At 59.9% G+C, this 14723-nt stretch overlaps 6 protein-coding genes across 6 annotated transcripts; 3 read left to right on the top strand and 3 right to left on the bottom strand.

The window, feature by feature from the left end:
• Positions 1–1859: 1859 nt before the first annotated feature.
• Positions 1860–3618, top strand: PLICBS_001699 (uncharacterized protein; the record flags this gene model as incomplete). Its single annotated transcript, XM_018317213.2, has 3 exons — positions 1860–2270; positions 2351–3229; positions 3328–3618. 3 exons carry the CDS (start codon positions 1860–1862, stop codon positions 3616–3618), a joined length of 1581 nt encoding a protein of 526 aa, XP_018182738.2.
• A 1000-nt stretch (positions 3619–4618) lies between these two features.
• PLICBS_001698 (uncharacterized protein) lies at positions 4619–5182 on the bottom strand (the record flags this gene model as incomplete). The annotated part of the gene is made up of 1 exon (XM_018317214.2): positions 4619–5182. One exon carries the CDS (start codon positions 5180–5182, stop codon positions 4619–4621), a length of 564 nt encoding a protein of 187 aa, XP_018182739.2.
• A 2442-nt stretch (positions 5183–7624) lies between these two features.
• PLICBS_001697 (uncharacterized protein) lies at positions 7625–9161 on the top strand (the record flags this gene model as incomplete). The annotated part of the gene is made up of 3 exons (XM_065599890.1): positions 7625–7714; positions 7806–8674; positions 8741–9161. 3 exons carry the CDS (start codon positions 7625–7627, stop codon positions 9159–9161), a joined length of 1380 nt encoding a protein of 459 aa, XP_065455962.1.
• A 1068-nt stretch (positions 9162–10229) lies between these two features.
• PLICBS_001696 (cystathionine beta-synthase) lies at positions 10230–11857 on the top strand (the record flags this gene model as incomplete). The annotated part of the gene is made up of 2 exons (XM_018317216.2): positions 10230–10495; positions 10567–11857. 2 exons carry the CDS (start codon positions 10230–10232, stop codon positions 11855–11857), a joined length of 1557 nt encoding a protein of 518 aa, XP_018182741.1.
• Positions 11858–12156: 299 nt separating this feature from the next.
• Positions 12157–13014, bottom strand: PLICBS_001695 (uncharacterized protein; the record flags this gene model as incomplete). The annotated part of the gene is made up of 1 exon (XM_018317217.2): positions 12157–13014. The coding sequence occupies one exon, from the start codon at positions 13012–13014 to the stop codon at positions 12157–12159; it is 858 nt and encodes a 285-aa protein (XP_018182742.2).
• A 773-nt stretch (positions 13015–13787) lies between these two features.
• PLICBS_001694 (uncharacterized protein) lies at positions 13788–14298 on the bottom strand (the record flags this gene model as incomplete). Its single annotated transcript, XM_018317218.2, has 2 exons — positions 13788–13932; positions 14021–14298. The coding sequence occupies 2 exons, from the start codon at positions 14296–14298 to the stop codon at positions 13788–13790; spliced, it is 423 nt and encodes a 140-aa protein (XP_018182743.1).
• Positions 14299–14723: the final 425 nt, after the last annotated feature.

Below are 14723 nucleotides of genomic sequence, written 5' to 3'. Positions count from 1 at the left end.
GGCCGGAGCTGACCTCCGGGCTCGGCTCCGGATCGATCGGTGTGCCCCACCCCCGCCCGTCGGGCCTCTTGCCGCCCTTCTATTACGCATCGCTGCGGTGACACGCACACTTTAACGGAGCGCGTGGTTGGTCTCTTTCTCTGATGCAAGGCTACGCTGCGAGTGTAATATGTGCGGCGCGGTTGGTGCTTCACAAAAAAGGTGAGACAGACATTGGCCGATCGGCGATGCAGCGCCAACCGGCAGCTGCCGAATCTTTGGGACGTGGTGTGGCGACCAACAGGCAAGAGGCTTTTGCGACGACGGCAGGGCCAATTTCACGGCCTTCCGCGCCTGCTGCAGGCGCGTCGACACCAATATCGCAGCTGGCATTGGCGCATAGGCAAGAAACTCACCGTGAGCCTGCAGAGTTGAGGAGACTCCTAGCGCATGGCAACTGTCATTAACTGACGTCTGTCAAGCCATGTTCATCCTTCTGGCAACTACTTCTCACTGCGACCCGCAATCAGCTCGTTGGAGCCAGACGCAATAGCCCAGGTACTGCCATCTATCGTGGCACATTGCGGTCGTGGGATTGATCTCCCGAGTCTTCGCTCGTCAAGCCGACACCTAGCCATAGCCTTCCGTCATATCAGGTGACTACATGCAAATATGACAAGACTGGACTGGCGGCTGTGACAAGAGAGCACTCATTTCTACAAATGTTCAGCTTCAACCACAGGCATGAGTTTTCGCCGTGGTGAGTGAGCGAGTCGCTCGTGACAGAATTAGACCGACGAGGGAAACTGGCATGATGTATCCTACAGTGCACAGACGGATCGCACCATCTCCCCTTCTACAGACACAGCGCTGCCCTTGACGGCGATTTGCCATTGGTAGGCCAATTTTGGACATAATCATCAATGGTGCCAAGCGGAAATAACAAAGCCTGTCGTCGACACAAATTCTCATGACTAGCTCTAGGGTAAGTCGGAGCGACCGGAAGTGGACTGGACGGGGCCATAATTGTACCGCTCCCACGTTCGGGATTCGGACCCTCTTGTGGGTTCCCATGGATTGTTCGGGGGCCAGGTTGTTGTTTCTGAAAGTTGGTGTCCAGTGCCGTTGTGGTGGCTGCCAGGCATCACTTGAACGCGACCTGTCGACGTCGACCGAGATGCATCGAGCACCACCAACCTGGCCCCTCGACGCGCCAGGCGGCATGGGCCGCAAGTATCCCACCGATTGCCGGACCATCCACCAAAATAAGACTCACGGGGTTCGCGTTGTCTTGACCCCGGAGTGCTTGGGCGCAGTGCAGCAACAACTCTCCTCTCCGGCCGCCCCCCTGAACGACCAGGCCGGAGACGCGGAAGCAACAATGACCCCTGAAACTCCTCTGCACTCCGCAAACCCAAAAACCCATCGAATGCAATGCCACCACGCGCGTTTGGCATCAGGCACTAGTCAGCCGGTGCGCAAATCCGGGGACGGCCGCGTAGCGCAGCGCCGTCGCGGGAGCTGAACAGCAGCCGAGGCCCGCTTTGGCTGGCGACGAAACTCGATAAGAGTCACAACGTTAGCCCGATGCTCCGTTCCTGGCCGCCCGCCGGTGCGCGCCAAGCCCACCGCTCCCGGGGACCCGTATCGAATTGACGCATGTGCAATTCGACGCCATGTCGCCCTTAAGAAGAAACAAGCTGCCTGTCATTCGTTAACAACCCCCGGCGTACGTATTGTCGACTCTGCGGCTGCATGTGACGTCGCGTGTTGGTGATTCAACAGCTCGTTTTATTCTAACGACATAGTTGGGAGTGACTGGACGCTTCTGAGTCGCAAAGAGAGAGCAAAGTCGCAAAGAGACAAAAGACGCAGCCAAGATGCAAATCGCGGCCCTCGCCGTCATCGCCGCGGCGGCGCTCGTCCTCGGGTACATCATCAACAGCATCAACGAGCACATCCGGCATGCGAAAAAGGCCAAGGAGCTCGGCTGCGAGCCGCCCCTCAAGACGACGGGTCCGGAGCCCAGCGGCATCGTCTCCATGATGCGCGGCGCAAACGCCTCGCGCCAGAAGCGCCTCCCCGTCTGGGTCCAGGAGCAGCTCGACGCCGTGGCCGAGAAGCACGGCCGCTACGTCGGGACCGTCATCCTCAGGACGCCCTTCTTCCGCGACACCCTCTTCACCCTCGACCCGCAGAACATCCAGACCGTCCTGGCGCTCAAGTTCAAGGACTTTGGCCTGGGCCCGAACCGCACGGAGAACTTTAAGCCGCTGCTGGGCAACGGCATCGTATGTGCCCCCCAACCCCCAATGATTGACTGGAAAGCGATCCATCGGTGATTATCGAGGCTGACGAATTCGCCGTATAGTTCGCTGCCAACGGCAAGCAGTGGGAGCACTCGCGCGCCCTTCTCCGGCCGCAGTTCGTCCGCAGCCAGGTCAGCGACCTCGACCTCGAGGAGGACCACGTCAAGGCCATGATGACGGTGCTGGACCGCCACCTCGGCAAGGACGGCTGGACCGACACGGTGGACCTGTCCAAGCTCTTCTTCCGCCTGACGCTCGACTCGGCCACCGAGTTCCTCTTCGGCGAAAGCGTCAACAGCCAGCTCGGCGAGGACAGCGCCAGCGGCAAGGGGAACAAGCGTGGCGACGACTTCGCCCAGGCCTTTGACCGCTCGCAATACACGCTCTCCCTCGGCGCGCGCATGGGCAACAGCTACTGGATGGTGCACACGCCCGAGTTCCACCGCATGGTGAAGAAGGTCCATGAGTTCGTCGACTACTTTGTCGGCGTCGCGATGAAGCAGACGCGCGACGAGAAGGCCGGCGGCGGGGAGAAGGAAAAGTATGTCTTCCTGCACGCGCTGGCCCAGGACACGCAGGACCCGGCCGAGCTGCGCTCGCAGCTGCTCAACATCCTGCTCGCCGGGCGCGACACGACGGCCTCGACGCTGGGCTGGTTCTTCTACACCCTCGCGGACCCCCAGTACAACCACTACTACACGAAGCTGCGCACCGTCATCCTCGAGGAGTTTGGCACCTACGACAAGCCCCGCGACATTACGTTTGAGCGCATGAAGAGTTGCCAGTACCTGCAGTGGTGCATCAACGAGATCCTGCGGCTGTACCCCATCGTCACGATGAACGTGCGCACCGCGCAGGTCGACACGACGCTGCCCGTGGGCGGTGGCGCCGACGGGCGGTCTCCCGTGTACGTCCGCAAGGGGCAGGATGTGGCATACTCGGTAAGTCTTTTCTTGCTTTCCTGCAACACATCAGATGGATATAGGAATAGAAAAAAAGGAGAAGAGAGAGGACAAAGTGCTGACACCGTCTCGCGCAGGTACACATCATGCAGCGCCGCAAGGACCTCTGGGGCCCCGACGCCGAGACCTTCAAGCCGGAGCGGTGGGAGCATCGCCGGCCGGGCTGGGACTACCTGCCGTTCAACGGCGGCCCGCGAATCTGCATCGGCCAGCAGTTTGCGCTGACGGAGATCGCCTACGTCGTGATCCGTCTGATCCAGCGCATCGACACCATCGACGGCTCCAACATCGGGCCCGTCAAGCACGGCCTGACGCTGACCAACTGTCCCGGCGACGGCGTCAACGTGAGGCTGCATTTCGCAGAGTAGACACTAAAGACTGTAAAATAAAGTAAATTTGTCAATTATTTGATCCCGGCGTGACTGACAGGTAGTATGGGTGCCATAAGGGCGACATTCGGATCCATGTTCCCTTGGCCGTCTACCTATCCAACAACCTGAAGTCCCAAATAGCTGTACCATCCGACGACGCTGACGATGTCCAGCTGCGGCCGATGGTTCGCTGATTGCTAGAAGCTGAGCCGCTGTAACGTCGGGGAGACTGGAGACTGCTGTACGACCTTGGCGATGCCCCAGGACGACGACCCTGACGAGTCGGCTAGATGTCTGGTGCCCGAGTAGGTACCTATCAGAGAGCGAGACTGGCCATCGAGATCGGGTAACAGTAACACCGCTGCTTCCTCCTCTCAAAGCGTCTAGAAATCGTGTAACATGCCGAAGGTCATCTATCTGCGCAATGACATTGGGTTCTCGGCGCATCGAAGTCGCCGTCACACGACGACGGCAGCTTGCGTCAAAATCCTTGAAATGTGGATTGACCGCAGATGCAACGCCCCTCGACGCCGTTGCCGAGCCGGAACCTATGGAGCCAAAGGCATACCTTGCCTGCTTCGCATGTATCGAATCGGACCATGCCGTGTTTCCGCACCCGCCCTGGCCATGTTGCAAACGGCATACATCGCACGACTCCAAGGTATCATTAACCTCCCCCAAGGCGTCAGCATTTGCAGCACTGGCACATTGTGGCTCACAGGGAAGCGTATTTCTGCAGAGATGGCTTTATGGAGCGGAAGACATGGTCAACACCATATGGTCGCCGAAAGTAATGTCTGCACGGTGGCGGTCAAGCGATGCAAAGGCAAACTTTAGCACCAGTAATGTGGTGCCGTGACGGTAAGATTCAAGTCAGCACGCCCGCTATGCCCCATTTCCGGCTACTGTCACTGACGCCGCCTCGTCCCCAGGTTAACCCGAACCTTGGACTCCACGATCCCCTCTCCATCTCTCAACGCAAATCCTCCCTACGACACTACACAAACACGCGCTTCACACTGGGCGGCTTCCTCGGATTGGGTATCGGCACCGCCTTGTATGTCGGATACGGCGCGCCTCCGGGAATCAGTTGCGGTGGCCGCGACGGCCGCTTCGGGCCCTTGGGCGGCGGCTTCTTCTTCGACTTGGCCGTCGAGCTGCTAGATGTCGACGACGAGCCGTGACTGCCACCGCTGCTGCTGGTGCTCCAGTCCTGATACACGTAGGTGTGCCGCTTCCGAGGCGGGGTCTTGTTTGCGAGGCAGATGCCGGCGACGATGACGAGGACGACGACCGCCGCGATGGAGCCCAGTATGGCGCCCAGCTGCACGCTGGAAAGGCCGTGCTTACCGCCGCTGTTGGCTGGGACGACGAGGGACGTGGGCGCTGGGCTCGACGAGGAGGAGGAGGAGGAGGAGGAGGAGGTGGACGGCGTGGAGCCAAGCGTAATAAGCGTGACGAGCGTGGTGGCTGGCCGGGTGAGGGTCTGTGTGAAGATGCGTGGTTCCTGGCGAGCCACCTGCGTGACGAGGCTGCCCGCGCCGGGCGGTGACAAGATCATGTTTCAAACTATGTCAGAGCAAACTCTATCAAACATGATGATGCCTCCAGAAAAGCCACTCGTCGACGAAAACGCACGCGGCGGCTGAGCAGCCGTCCCTTTTCAATACCATCGCACCCATCGCGCCAGCAGACCAGAGCGCGCCGCCGCCCCCAAAGGCAGCAGAGCACAAGGCACAGCTCGTCCTGCCGCAAGCCTGCGTGCCTCTCGTCGCGATAACGGGCATGCATCCAATTTTCAAGACATCCAGTCATATGACGGGAGCATGCGGTTGGGCCCGCCCACCCTCTCGCGCCGTGCTGCTCGCACCTTGGACGGGCGCCGCCGTTGCGCGTCGCGGCGCGCGTGGATGGACAGGGGCGGACACACGGCGGGGGGCCAGGCAGAAGACTTCAAGAGAAGCAGCTGCAGCTGCAGGACGCGCCCATTTATCCCGCCTGGCCATGTGAGGATGGGGGAGCCCCGCCCACCGGAGCCCGCGCCGGTGGTGTGCTCGTGGGCGGAGGCACACACACACACGACGAGAAGCGGTGCATCACCTGGCGTGGGCGCGGCCCAATCGCGGACGAGGTCGTGATGCGGGTTGGCTTCGTGAGGGTGGGTGGGCGCGGGGATGACGGATGCGTGCGTTAGGTCCCGCCGCTGGGGAAGTTTCTCTGTTGATGACGAGAACAAGGCAGCGCACCCTGGGCGAGACGACAGGGACAACAAGGATGCTGGGTAACCATGTCGATGGCGGCCCTTGTGGGAATGCAGACACGACGGAGGAGGGAATCGAAGACGGCCCCACGCGGGCCGAGAGGACGGAGGAGGTGGGGCCGAGTGGTTACCCTTTTTGGCTGTCCTCTGCCGCCTGGACGGGCCGACGAGCACCACAGAGGTGTTGCGCTGTGTTCCTCAGACTGGCCATAGAATGTGAGCCTGATTCCTGGGGCCCAGCGATGGCGGCTTCGGTTATCCACCTCAATAGAGTGGCAAGACGTCATGGATGCCATGCACATTCGATCCGGTTTTTGTCTGGTCTGATAGTCGGCGGCCAAGCCGTGCTGCAGTCGCCGCGGGTAACTCCCTGCAGACAATGCCATCGAAAATCTTGCAAGACGTGCATTTGGCATGCATATATTTGCCTCTGTCTACTCGGTCGGGAAGGCGCTTGGAGCAGATTTGTTTTCACGACGTGTTGATGCCTACGTTCGTGCATGGCACGACGCCATAGGTACAGATGGCCTGCTGCACGGTCGTATAGGCTAAGAATATGATGTTTGCGTGCGTGCCCAAGACATGCAGCGTGCTGCAGCCTATGTACAGATGCGGATCCCGAGGTGCTGTGCCGGTGCATAAAGGCCCTCCCAGGTGACTCTTGCGCCAGGCTACCATGCAACATTGGGCTTTGCAAACCGGGCACTGCCTCTGAAAAGCCGTAGGGCTCACTTCAGGGCGTCGTATCTGGTGTCTTCCATTCGAATTCGACGGCCCGCTGAGCATAGACATGGACTCAAGCGAACTTTGCACGACGTCGGGTGCAGGTCCATACATATTTGGCGATCGTTGAACTCCCATATCGCCGACACGGGCCCCGTTTCTAGGGCGACTCTCGGCCATATCTTCTGCCCCATCTCTGCTCCGCGGCTCATCTTTTACTCACACCGAGAGTTTTGCCGTTATGGCACAAGTTATTTGTGGGAAATTTGTGGTTCGCAGACATTCGCTGTCTGAGCCACAGGGAGGCAGCCGCCCTTTTAAGATTCGAACCTGCATTCACCCATTTCGATGCCACCTCGCCACGAGCCGCAGGCCCGACCCATCATGCTGGATCTGGGGATCCCGTACCGTACGCTTAATTGGCTGCAGGTTCAGTGCCCGTGTGTCCCCGAGTTCAAGAACATGCCACGCTGCTGCAACTCCACCAGAGATGACCAGACAACCACGCAGCTACGAAGCATCGCGCGCGGGTTGGCGGGAACGCGCCCCGTCGGGACGGAGAGCGGATCAAGCTTCAGCCACCGACCCCGCGTTCTGCGGCCATCTCATGATCTGAATGCTGAATTCTAGCATGGCAATGAGGCATCTTGTGCATGGGACATCTGCAGCCATGATTCCCCATACAGATAAGCCTCCCGGACGGAGTTGTGCGCTGCAGAATGATGACAAGACGATACATTACCTGTGAACCTCTCTCGTGCATTATATATTTCGGGGCTCCCCTGTGAATCTTGGATTGCCGAACTCTAAACCCCCGTTCTCTCGATAAATTGGTTGCGAGTTGTCGTCCTCTCGACTTGTTCCTGCTATTCATCTCGTCCTCGCTCGATTCCGTCTCTGTCTACTCGTGGCCACCACATTACCGACAGCAGCTGCTCAGCGCACACACAACGATGGCGCCAAGAAGTATTGGGCACCTGACACAAGCCGCGCTGCTTCTGGGGCTCCAAGCAGTCCTCCATGGCGGCACTACATTCGCTCACGAGTATCGCCCCGAGGGGCCACAAACAGACATCATTCCACGACCTCACCTCGGAAATGTGCCATACGGTATGTTCAATCCTTGAAAACAAAATGGCATCGCAGAACACGTATCTAACATTGTGACACGTAAGGGACAATAATTGACAAGTGCGTTAAGCCCGGCGTCGTCGCCCTCACATTCGACGACGGGCCCGCCATGTACACGGAAGCGCTCTTGAATCTCCTCGACACATTCAACGCAAAGGCCACGTTTTTCGTCGTCGGGCTTCAGGACCGCCGCAACATCCAAGACGAGCCGTGGAGAAGTCTCCTCGTGCGCATGGACAGGGACGGCCACCATATCGCGAGCCACACCTGGACTCATGTCAACCTCGACAGGCACCTCGTACCCGGCAGGCCAGAAATCCAAATGATGTACAGCGAGATGGCGTTTCGAAACATCTTTGGATGGATCCCGACTTACATGCGCGCTCCGTACCTCGCGTGCGGCGGCGACTGCCAAGCCTACCTCGGGGAGCGCGGCTATCACATTATCGGAGTCTCCCTCGACACCAACGACTGGATGACTCAGGATCGCAACGTCCTTGAGAATTCGAAAATGCTCTTTAACAAGGGCCTATCGGAGAAGGCCGCAGACAACGGCTACATTGTGCTGGCCCACGACCCGCAAGCCCATGCTCTCCAGCTGGCTTCCCACATGCTTCTGACTGCCAAGACGCGCGGATACAAGTTTGTCACGGTAGGGGAGTGCCTCGGAGATCCAAAGGAGAACTGGTACCGCCCGGCCCCCAAGGCCGCGAACCAGGCCGGTGGTGTCCAAGAGCCTGGATCGTCTCTGCCGGACTCGGCGTCGAGCCCCGGCCCAGAATCGGGAGCCACGATGCCGGTAGAGTTCCGTCCATTCGACGAGCGTGTTGCTGTTATAGTCTCAAAGGATGGGCTCTGCGGCCGCAGCATGGACCTTATGTTCAATTACACCTGTGCAGGCTCATCGTTCGGTGGGTGCTGCTCGTCGTTTGGACATTGGTATGAGCCCTCCTGTTTCATTATTATTCTGTCCCATCCTGCAGTACAGTGCTAACCCCATGACAGCGGTTCATCGCGATTACACTGCGGCGCAGGCTGCAATGCGGCCTTTGGTCTTTGCCACGGTCTCGAGAAGCCACCGGGAAGTATTGAGAGCAATGTCCGCGGATCTAACGCCGCGCACGAGAAACGCGAGGAGGGAGAAGAGGAAGGAGAGGAGAGCGAGGAACCCTCTGAGGAGGACGATCTACTATTTCCGGATAAGCCTCCAGTCAAGTACCAATGGTGGGATTTTGATTTTGAGGAGATCATGAGAGATTCCGAGAAGACGCAGGTTTCAGACCCTGACGACCCTTGGGCGGATGGGGACGTGGAGCCGGATGAACACCCTAATAAGTTGGAGGATATAAAGCCTGCTGAAGAGCCCCAGGAGGAGGACGAGGACGAGGAGGACGAGGAGGAAGAAGAGGAAGAAAAGCAGGAGTGAGAGGAGGGGGTTGAAGGCACTGAAAAGGGAGGTTCTAAGTGCCCCGAGGGAACAAGGCCATCATCGCGCTTAGAGGAGGGACGACTCTTAGAAGCTCAGGGCCTAATTATTGTACAAGTTTACGAAAGGACGACGAGGAGCATGCGAGAAAAGAGCGGCCCCTGCAGCTTAGCGGTGTGTGCTCCCATGGCAGCAACGGCAGACAGGAAGGGAGTGAGTATAGCATAGCAAAAAGTAGCACTATTCGCAGAAATGTATTTATATGATATAAAACCTAGATTCATTTGGCTCGCCGGGGATGTTCAATAGCGGTTGCGCGGCACTCTTCGTCTGTAGTTGATGGGCGTTCCCGCTTTGGCCGGGCATCCAGGCAGAGCCCGCGGCTCGCTACCGAGCTCACGGCAAATTTTATGGCGGCTGATCAAGAAGACGATGGTGCCCCCACAAGGATCTTCGTCCGGCGTTATTAGGGCTGCTTGAGAACCCTTGGAGGACCCTTCTGGCGCGAGCGCTACGGCGTGGACGTACGTACCTAAAAATCGGTCGGGGCGCCTGAGTGGCCGCGTCAGGGCGCCTTACGGGGGCTCCACCCGCTGACTGACCGCCCGTGCTTGGACCTCCAGCTGTTCCTACAGCGGGAATGATGGCGGGTCAGCTCGGGATTCGGGGGTCTCCGAGCGGCAGCTGGTGCCCCCAAGACACCCCTGCACTTCCGACTGCGACAGCCGAGAGGGGCTCGCTCCAGCCGCCCGCCCGTCCCTTGTTGGCGGATACTCTCGGCGTCGCGCGGCGGCGACGGCGGGCGCGGGGCACGCAAAAGTTTCTGCCGGACACGCCACCTTCCTGTCAGGTTTCGGTCCCGCTTCCGTTTCCGATTCTCTCTGCGCCGTCCACCACCACCACCACCTCACATCTGCAGCCATCGTCTCCCTTCTCTCCTTCTCTTTCACCTCTCCTTCTCTCGCAACTACAGGCTTACGCACCACAAGACGCGACGGCTGGCCGACTTGACGATCGTACACGACAACCACCCAACAACAAGACACGAGCTCCCTCTCCCCCGCCATCATGGCGTCGCCGACTCTCCCCCACGTCGGGCGCAAGCCCGCCACCGTCCTTTCCGCCACCGAGCTCATCGGCAACACGCCCCTCGTGCGCCTCAACAAGGTGCCGCAGTCGCTGGGCATCGAGTGCGACGTCTACGCCAAGACGGAGCTCTTCAATGCCGGCGGCAGCGTCAAGGACCGCATCGCCCTGCGCATGATTGAGGAGGCCGAGCGCAGCGGCAGGATAAAGCCCGGCGACACCCTCATCGAGCCCACCAGCGGCAACACGTACGCCTCCCTTTCCTGATTCTCCTCCCCCGTTGTATGTCTGCCCTCGCGTGCTAAGTGTTGGTTTGCAGCGGCATCGGCCTCGCCCTCGTCGGCGCCATCAAGGGCTACAAGACCATCATCACCATGCCCGAGAAGATGTCGGCCGAAAAGGTCTCGGTCCTGCGCGCCCTCGGCGCCACCATCATCCGCACGCCCACCCAGGCCGCCTGGGACGCCCCCGAGTCGCACATTGGCGTCGCCCGCCGCCTCGAGAAGGAGATGCCCAACGCCCACATCCTCGACCAGTACAGCAACGTCGACAACCCCCGCGCCCACGAGCTCGGCACCGCCGAGGAGATCTGGGAGCAGACGGGCGGCCGCGTCGACGCCGTCGTCGCCGGCGCCGGCACCGGCGGCACCATCACCGGCCTCGCCAAGGGCCTCCGCAAGCACAGCAAGGACGTCAAGGTCATCGCCGCCGACCCCCACGGCAGCATCCTCGCCCTGCCCGAGTCGCTCAACCAGGAGCACCTCAACGAGGGCTACAAGGTCGAGGGCATCGGCTACGACTTCATCCCCGACGTCCTCGACCGCGAGCTCGTCGACAAGTGGTACAAGACGGACGACCAGGAGTCCTTCTACCTCGCCAGGCGCCTCATCTCCGAGGAGGGCCTCCTCGTCGGCGGCAGCTCCGGCTCTGCCATGGCTGCCATGCTGCGGGCCGTCAAGGACTACGGCTTCAAGAAGGGCGACGTCGTCGTCGTCGTCCTGCCCGACAGCATCCGCAGCTACCTGTCCAAGTTTGCCGACGACGACTGGCTCGCCGCCAACGGCCTGCTGCCCGTCAACGGCGTCGAGGCCGCCCACAGCGACGCCCCCGCCGGCTCCAGCGACCCCTATGACGGCGCCACCGTCGGCTCCCTGCGCCTCAAGCCCGTCACCTCGGTCGCCGCCACCGCCAGCTGCTCCGAGGCCATTGAGACGATGCGCGACAAGGGTTTCGACCAGCTGCCCGTGCTGTCGTCGTCGTCGCGCCTTGTCGGCCTCGTCACCCTCGGCAACCTGCTGAGCTACATCTCGCGTGGCCGCGCCACCGGCCAGAGCCCCGTCAAGGACGTCATGTTCAACTTTAGCCGTCTCGACGAGATCGTCACCGACCCGCGCAAGAGCGCCACCGGCCAGGCCCCCGCGGGGGCTGCCAAGAGGAAGTTTGTCGAGATCACGGTCGACACGCCGCTGTCGGCGCTGAGCAACTTCTTCGAGTGGAACAGCGCCGCTGTGGTGACGGAGAAGAGCGGCGACGCCAAGTCCCTGTCCAAGCCTATTGCCGTCGTGACCAAGGTTGACCTGCTCACCTGGATGGTCAACAGGAAGCAGTAGATGGTGCCTGGACGGCTGATCGGAAGCAGGAGGCGCACGAGGCAGATGAAATGACGCATTTTGGAGTTTGATTTATCACTGGCCTGGCGTTTTCAACTTGGACATTTGGGTGGCAGTAGACTCAACATCTACCGGATTCATGCAGATAGACGGCAATGACAAAATCTTTATTTCTTGTCGCCTGGAGACCTGCCCAGTCGCAATGGTCTGAGTGATATCTTCTATGTTGTGACATTACACCGGCCATTGCCGCGAATGGCCCGCGCTATTCCTATCGTACACGGCGCGACCTGGCCGACTCACACCCTCTGCGCCATCCACCACCACCACTTGTCCACGTCGGCCTCGGCCGTGACGCTCCCGCCAATGACGTCGACGTCAATTTCAAACTCGCGCATCTGCTGAAACGAAAACTTTTCCGAGCCGTATTCGCCCAGCCAGCCGTCCTGCTCCTCGGAGCCCACGTCGTCGATGCCAACGCCCGAGTCGAGCAGGCCCTTGCTGCGCGTGGCGCGGATGCGCGTCAGCTCCGCCTCGAGCTGCGACTTGACCATGGTAGCCGGCAGCGCGGTGAAGAGGTCCATCTTGTTGGCCGCGACGAGGACCGGCACAGAGGCCTTGTCCTTGCCCTTGGAGGATGCCTTCCGCTGCAAATGCAGCAGCACGTCGTAGAGGTACGCAGCCGTCGGCGCGAGGACATCATGCTCGCCAATCGCCGCAGCGTCCACCATGAAGACCACGGCCTTGAGCTTCTCCGCGCGGGCGAGCTTCCCGCTCGCGACGTTGCGCAGCTTGCCGTGCCCGGGCGTGTCGACGAGCAGGAACTTGGTGTGCGTGCCGGTGGCGTCGTCGTGGTTGCGGAACGACTTCCTCGAGGCGGAGTCGGTGGAGGCGTTGAGCTCGACGGACTGGGCCGTCTGCGAGGTGTGCGTGGGCGTGGGCGCGGGGCCGCCGCGCTCGAGCAGCGTCGTGAGGGCCGTCTTGCCGGCGTGCGAGGGGCCGAGCAGCACGACGACGGGCGGGGTCGTGTACGTGGCGGACGAGGCGAGCACGATGTGCAGCAGGATCGGGGCGCCGAGGATGATGAGGATGCCGAGGAGGATGACGGGCAGGGAGGGCGTCATGATGGTCTCGACGACCGAGGTGAAGGTGGCCATGGTGGGCGGTGCGCGCGGATGTGTCGACGAGGCTTCGAGGTCGTGCGGTACGTGTTTGAAAGGTCGAGGGGAGAGAGAAGGCCGAAGGATCAAGGGGCTCGAGTGCTCGCGCGGGAGACGGAACCTCGACGGGCGGCTCAGGTCGGTGGAGGGCAGTCGACGTCGGCAGGTGTCGCACACGGGGGAGGCCAGACGTGGTGGTTTGTGCACGTCGGCGTTTGTGGTGGAGCGCCGCAATTCAGGTCCAGTCTGGGTCTGACGGATCTGGCAGCTCGGGGCCAGCGCCGGAGGTTTTGCGGCCCACATATCAGGCCACGCCGCACAGGTCCATATTTAGTGGTCTCGACTCTCTGCCAGCTGGCAACCCAGACGCCAATCCCGCTGCCCCATTCGGAGCGTTACAAGCCTCCCAAGTTCGTAGCTGTAATCCAATATACAAGGCGATAATATTATATTTAGATTTGTATTTTAATATTCATTTCCTCATCGCGATAAGCTGGCGAGTCGCTAGGAAATGCGCCCACGCGCCAGGGCGTCGCATATGGCACACAGCAGGTCTCTGCTGCGTGCCTATCTATTTAACAATTACGGTTGCATGCTGCATGAGTAAATGGGCACAGTGCCATGTATTTCTCTACCATATTATGTAGATGAATACACACGTGCGGCGCTGTAGTGCCGGGAGAGAATCGCTAATACTCTTGTTTGCATCGTTGCCCTCTAACAGGCAAGGTTCCCGCCTTGGTTGCAGATGACAGTGTCTATTCTCAATGTCAGTAAAACCACTCCCTAAACGCAATCCTCTTGTGGTACACACTGAGATCGATAGAAGTGCGATGGTCTTTCTTGCCGTCTCCGCAGGTAGCAACAAGCGTAGTGTATCCCTGGATGTCAATGTCATGGCACGTCTTGAAGTACCTAGTAAACATCTCGTCAGCAGCTACCCAATCGTTCAATGGTTCTACTCTTTGGCGATTTTCTTTGTCATGATTGATGCTTGACTTACTGGCTGCCCGGGGCCAGATTACCGCCCCTGTTCTGCAGGCAACGGCCCAGGTCAATGCCGGAGCCCTTGTACCCTCCGTGGCCGTCGCCGCACCGCGTGGTGAAGAAGTTGACGTCGCCGTTGCCCAAGTAGCGGATGCCCGATCCGCCAGTGTTGCAGGTGTTCCAGAAACCGCCGCATCTGCGCTTCTCGAGAGTTGAGTCGGCAGAGCCCAGGTCGGGCTCTGTCTCATTGACAGCTTGAGGGGCTGGGTCAGCGATGGCGGCAGCGGTGGCCATAGTCGCGAGAGCAAGATTGACAAAAGAGTTGAAGAGCATTTCGCGGGACAGTATTGACTTGTGCTTCTGGTATGGAAGGCGGCGCTTGGGGGGTGGTTGAGTTGGGTTATTATGAGATAGTGACAAGCAGAATGGTACCTCTCCTGGGAGGTTTTCACGGCAGTTTATATCTGCCTCCCATCCCAGGTTTCTCTTGCCAACTCCTCCACGTCTAGGCAGAATCACAGAGTCGACTTAAACCCTTTTGCCCCTTCCAAGTCGGGTGTTTCCTCTTCTAGCGACTTCAACTAGACTAATGCCATTCATGACGTCCAGCAGGGTCACTAGCTCCGGCCAGGCATGCGGTTCCATGTTACGCTGGCTGCCCCCGATCGAACATAGTAATTGCCGAGCCAGTATAGTCATTGTCAAGCAGGTATCTCCGA

Source organism: Purpureocillium lilacinum (assembly GCF_023168085.1).
Source record: "Purpureocillium lilacinum CBS 284.36 DNA, scaffold_1, whole genome shotgun sequence".
Classification (NCBI taxonomy): domain Eukaryota; kingdom Fungi; phylum Ascomycota; class Sordariomycetes; order Hypocreales; family Ophiocordycipitaceae; genus Purpureocillium; species Purpureocillium lilacinum.
Note: the sequence above shows the minus strand (reverse complement) of the source record. Positions and strands in the feature narration are given on the sequence as shown.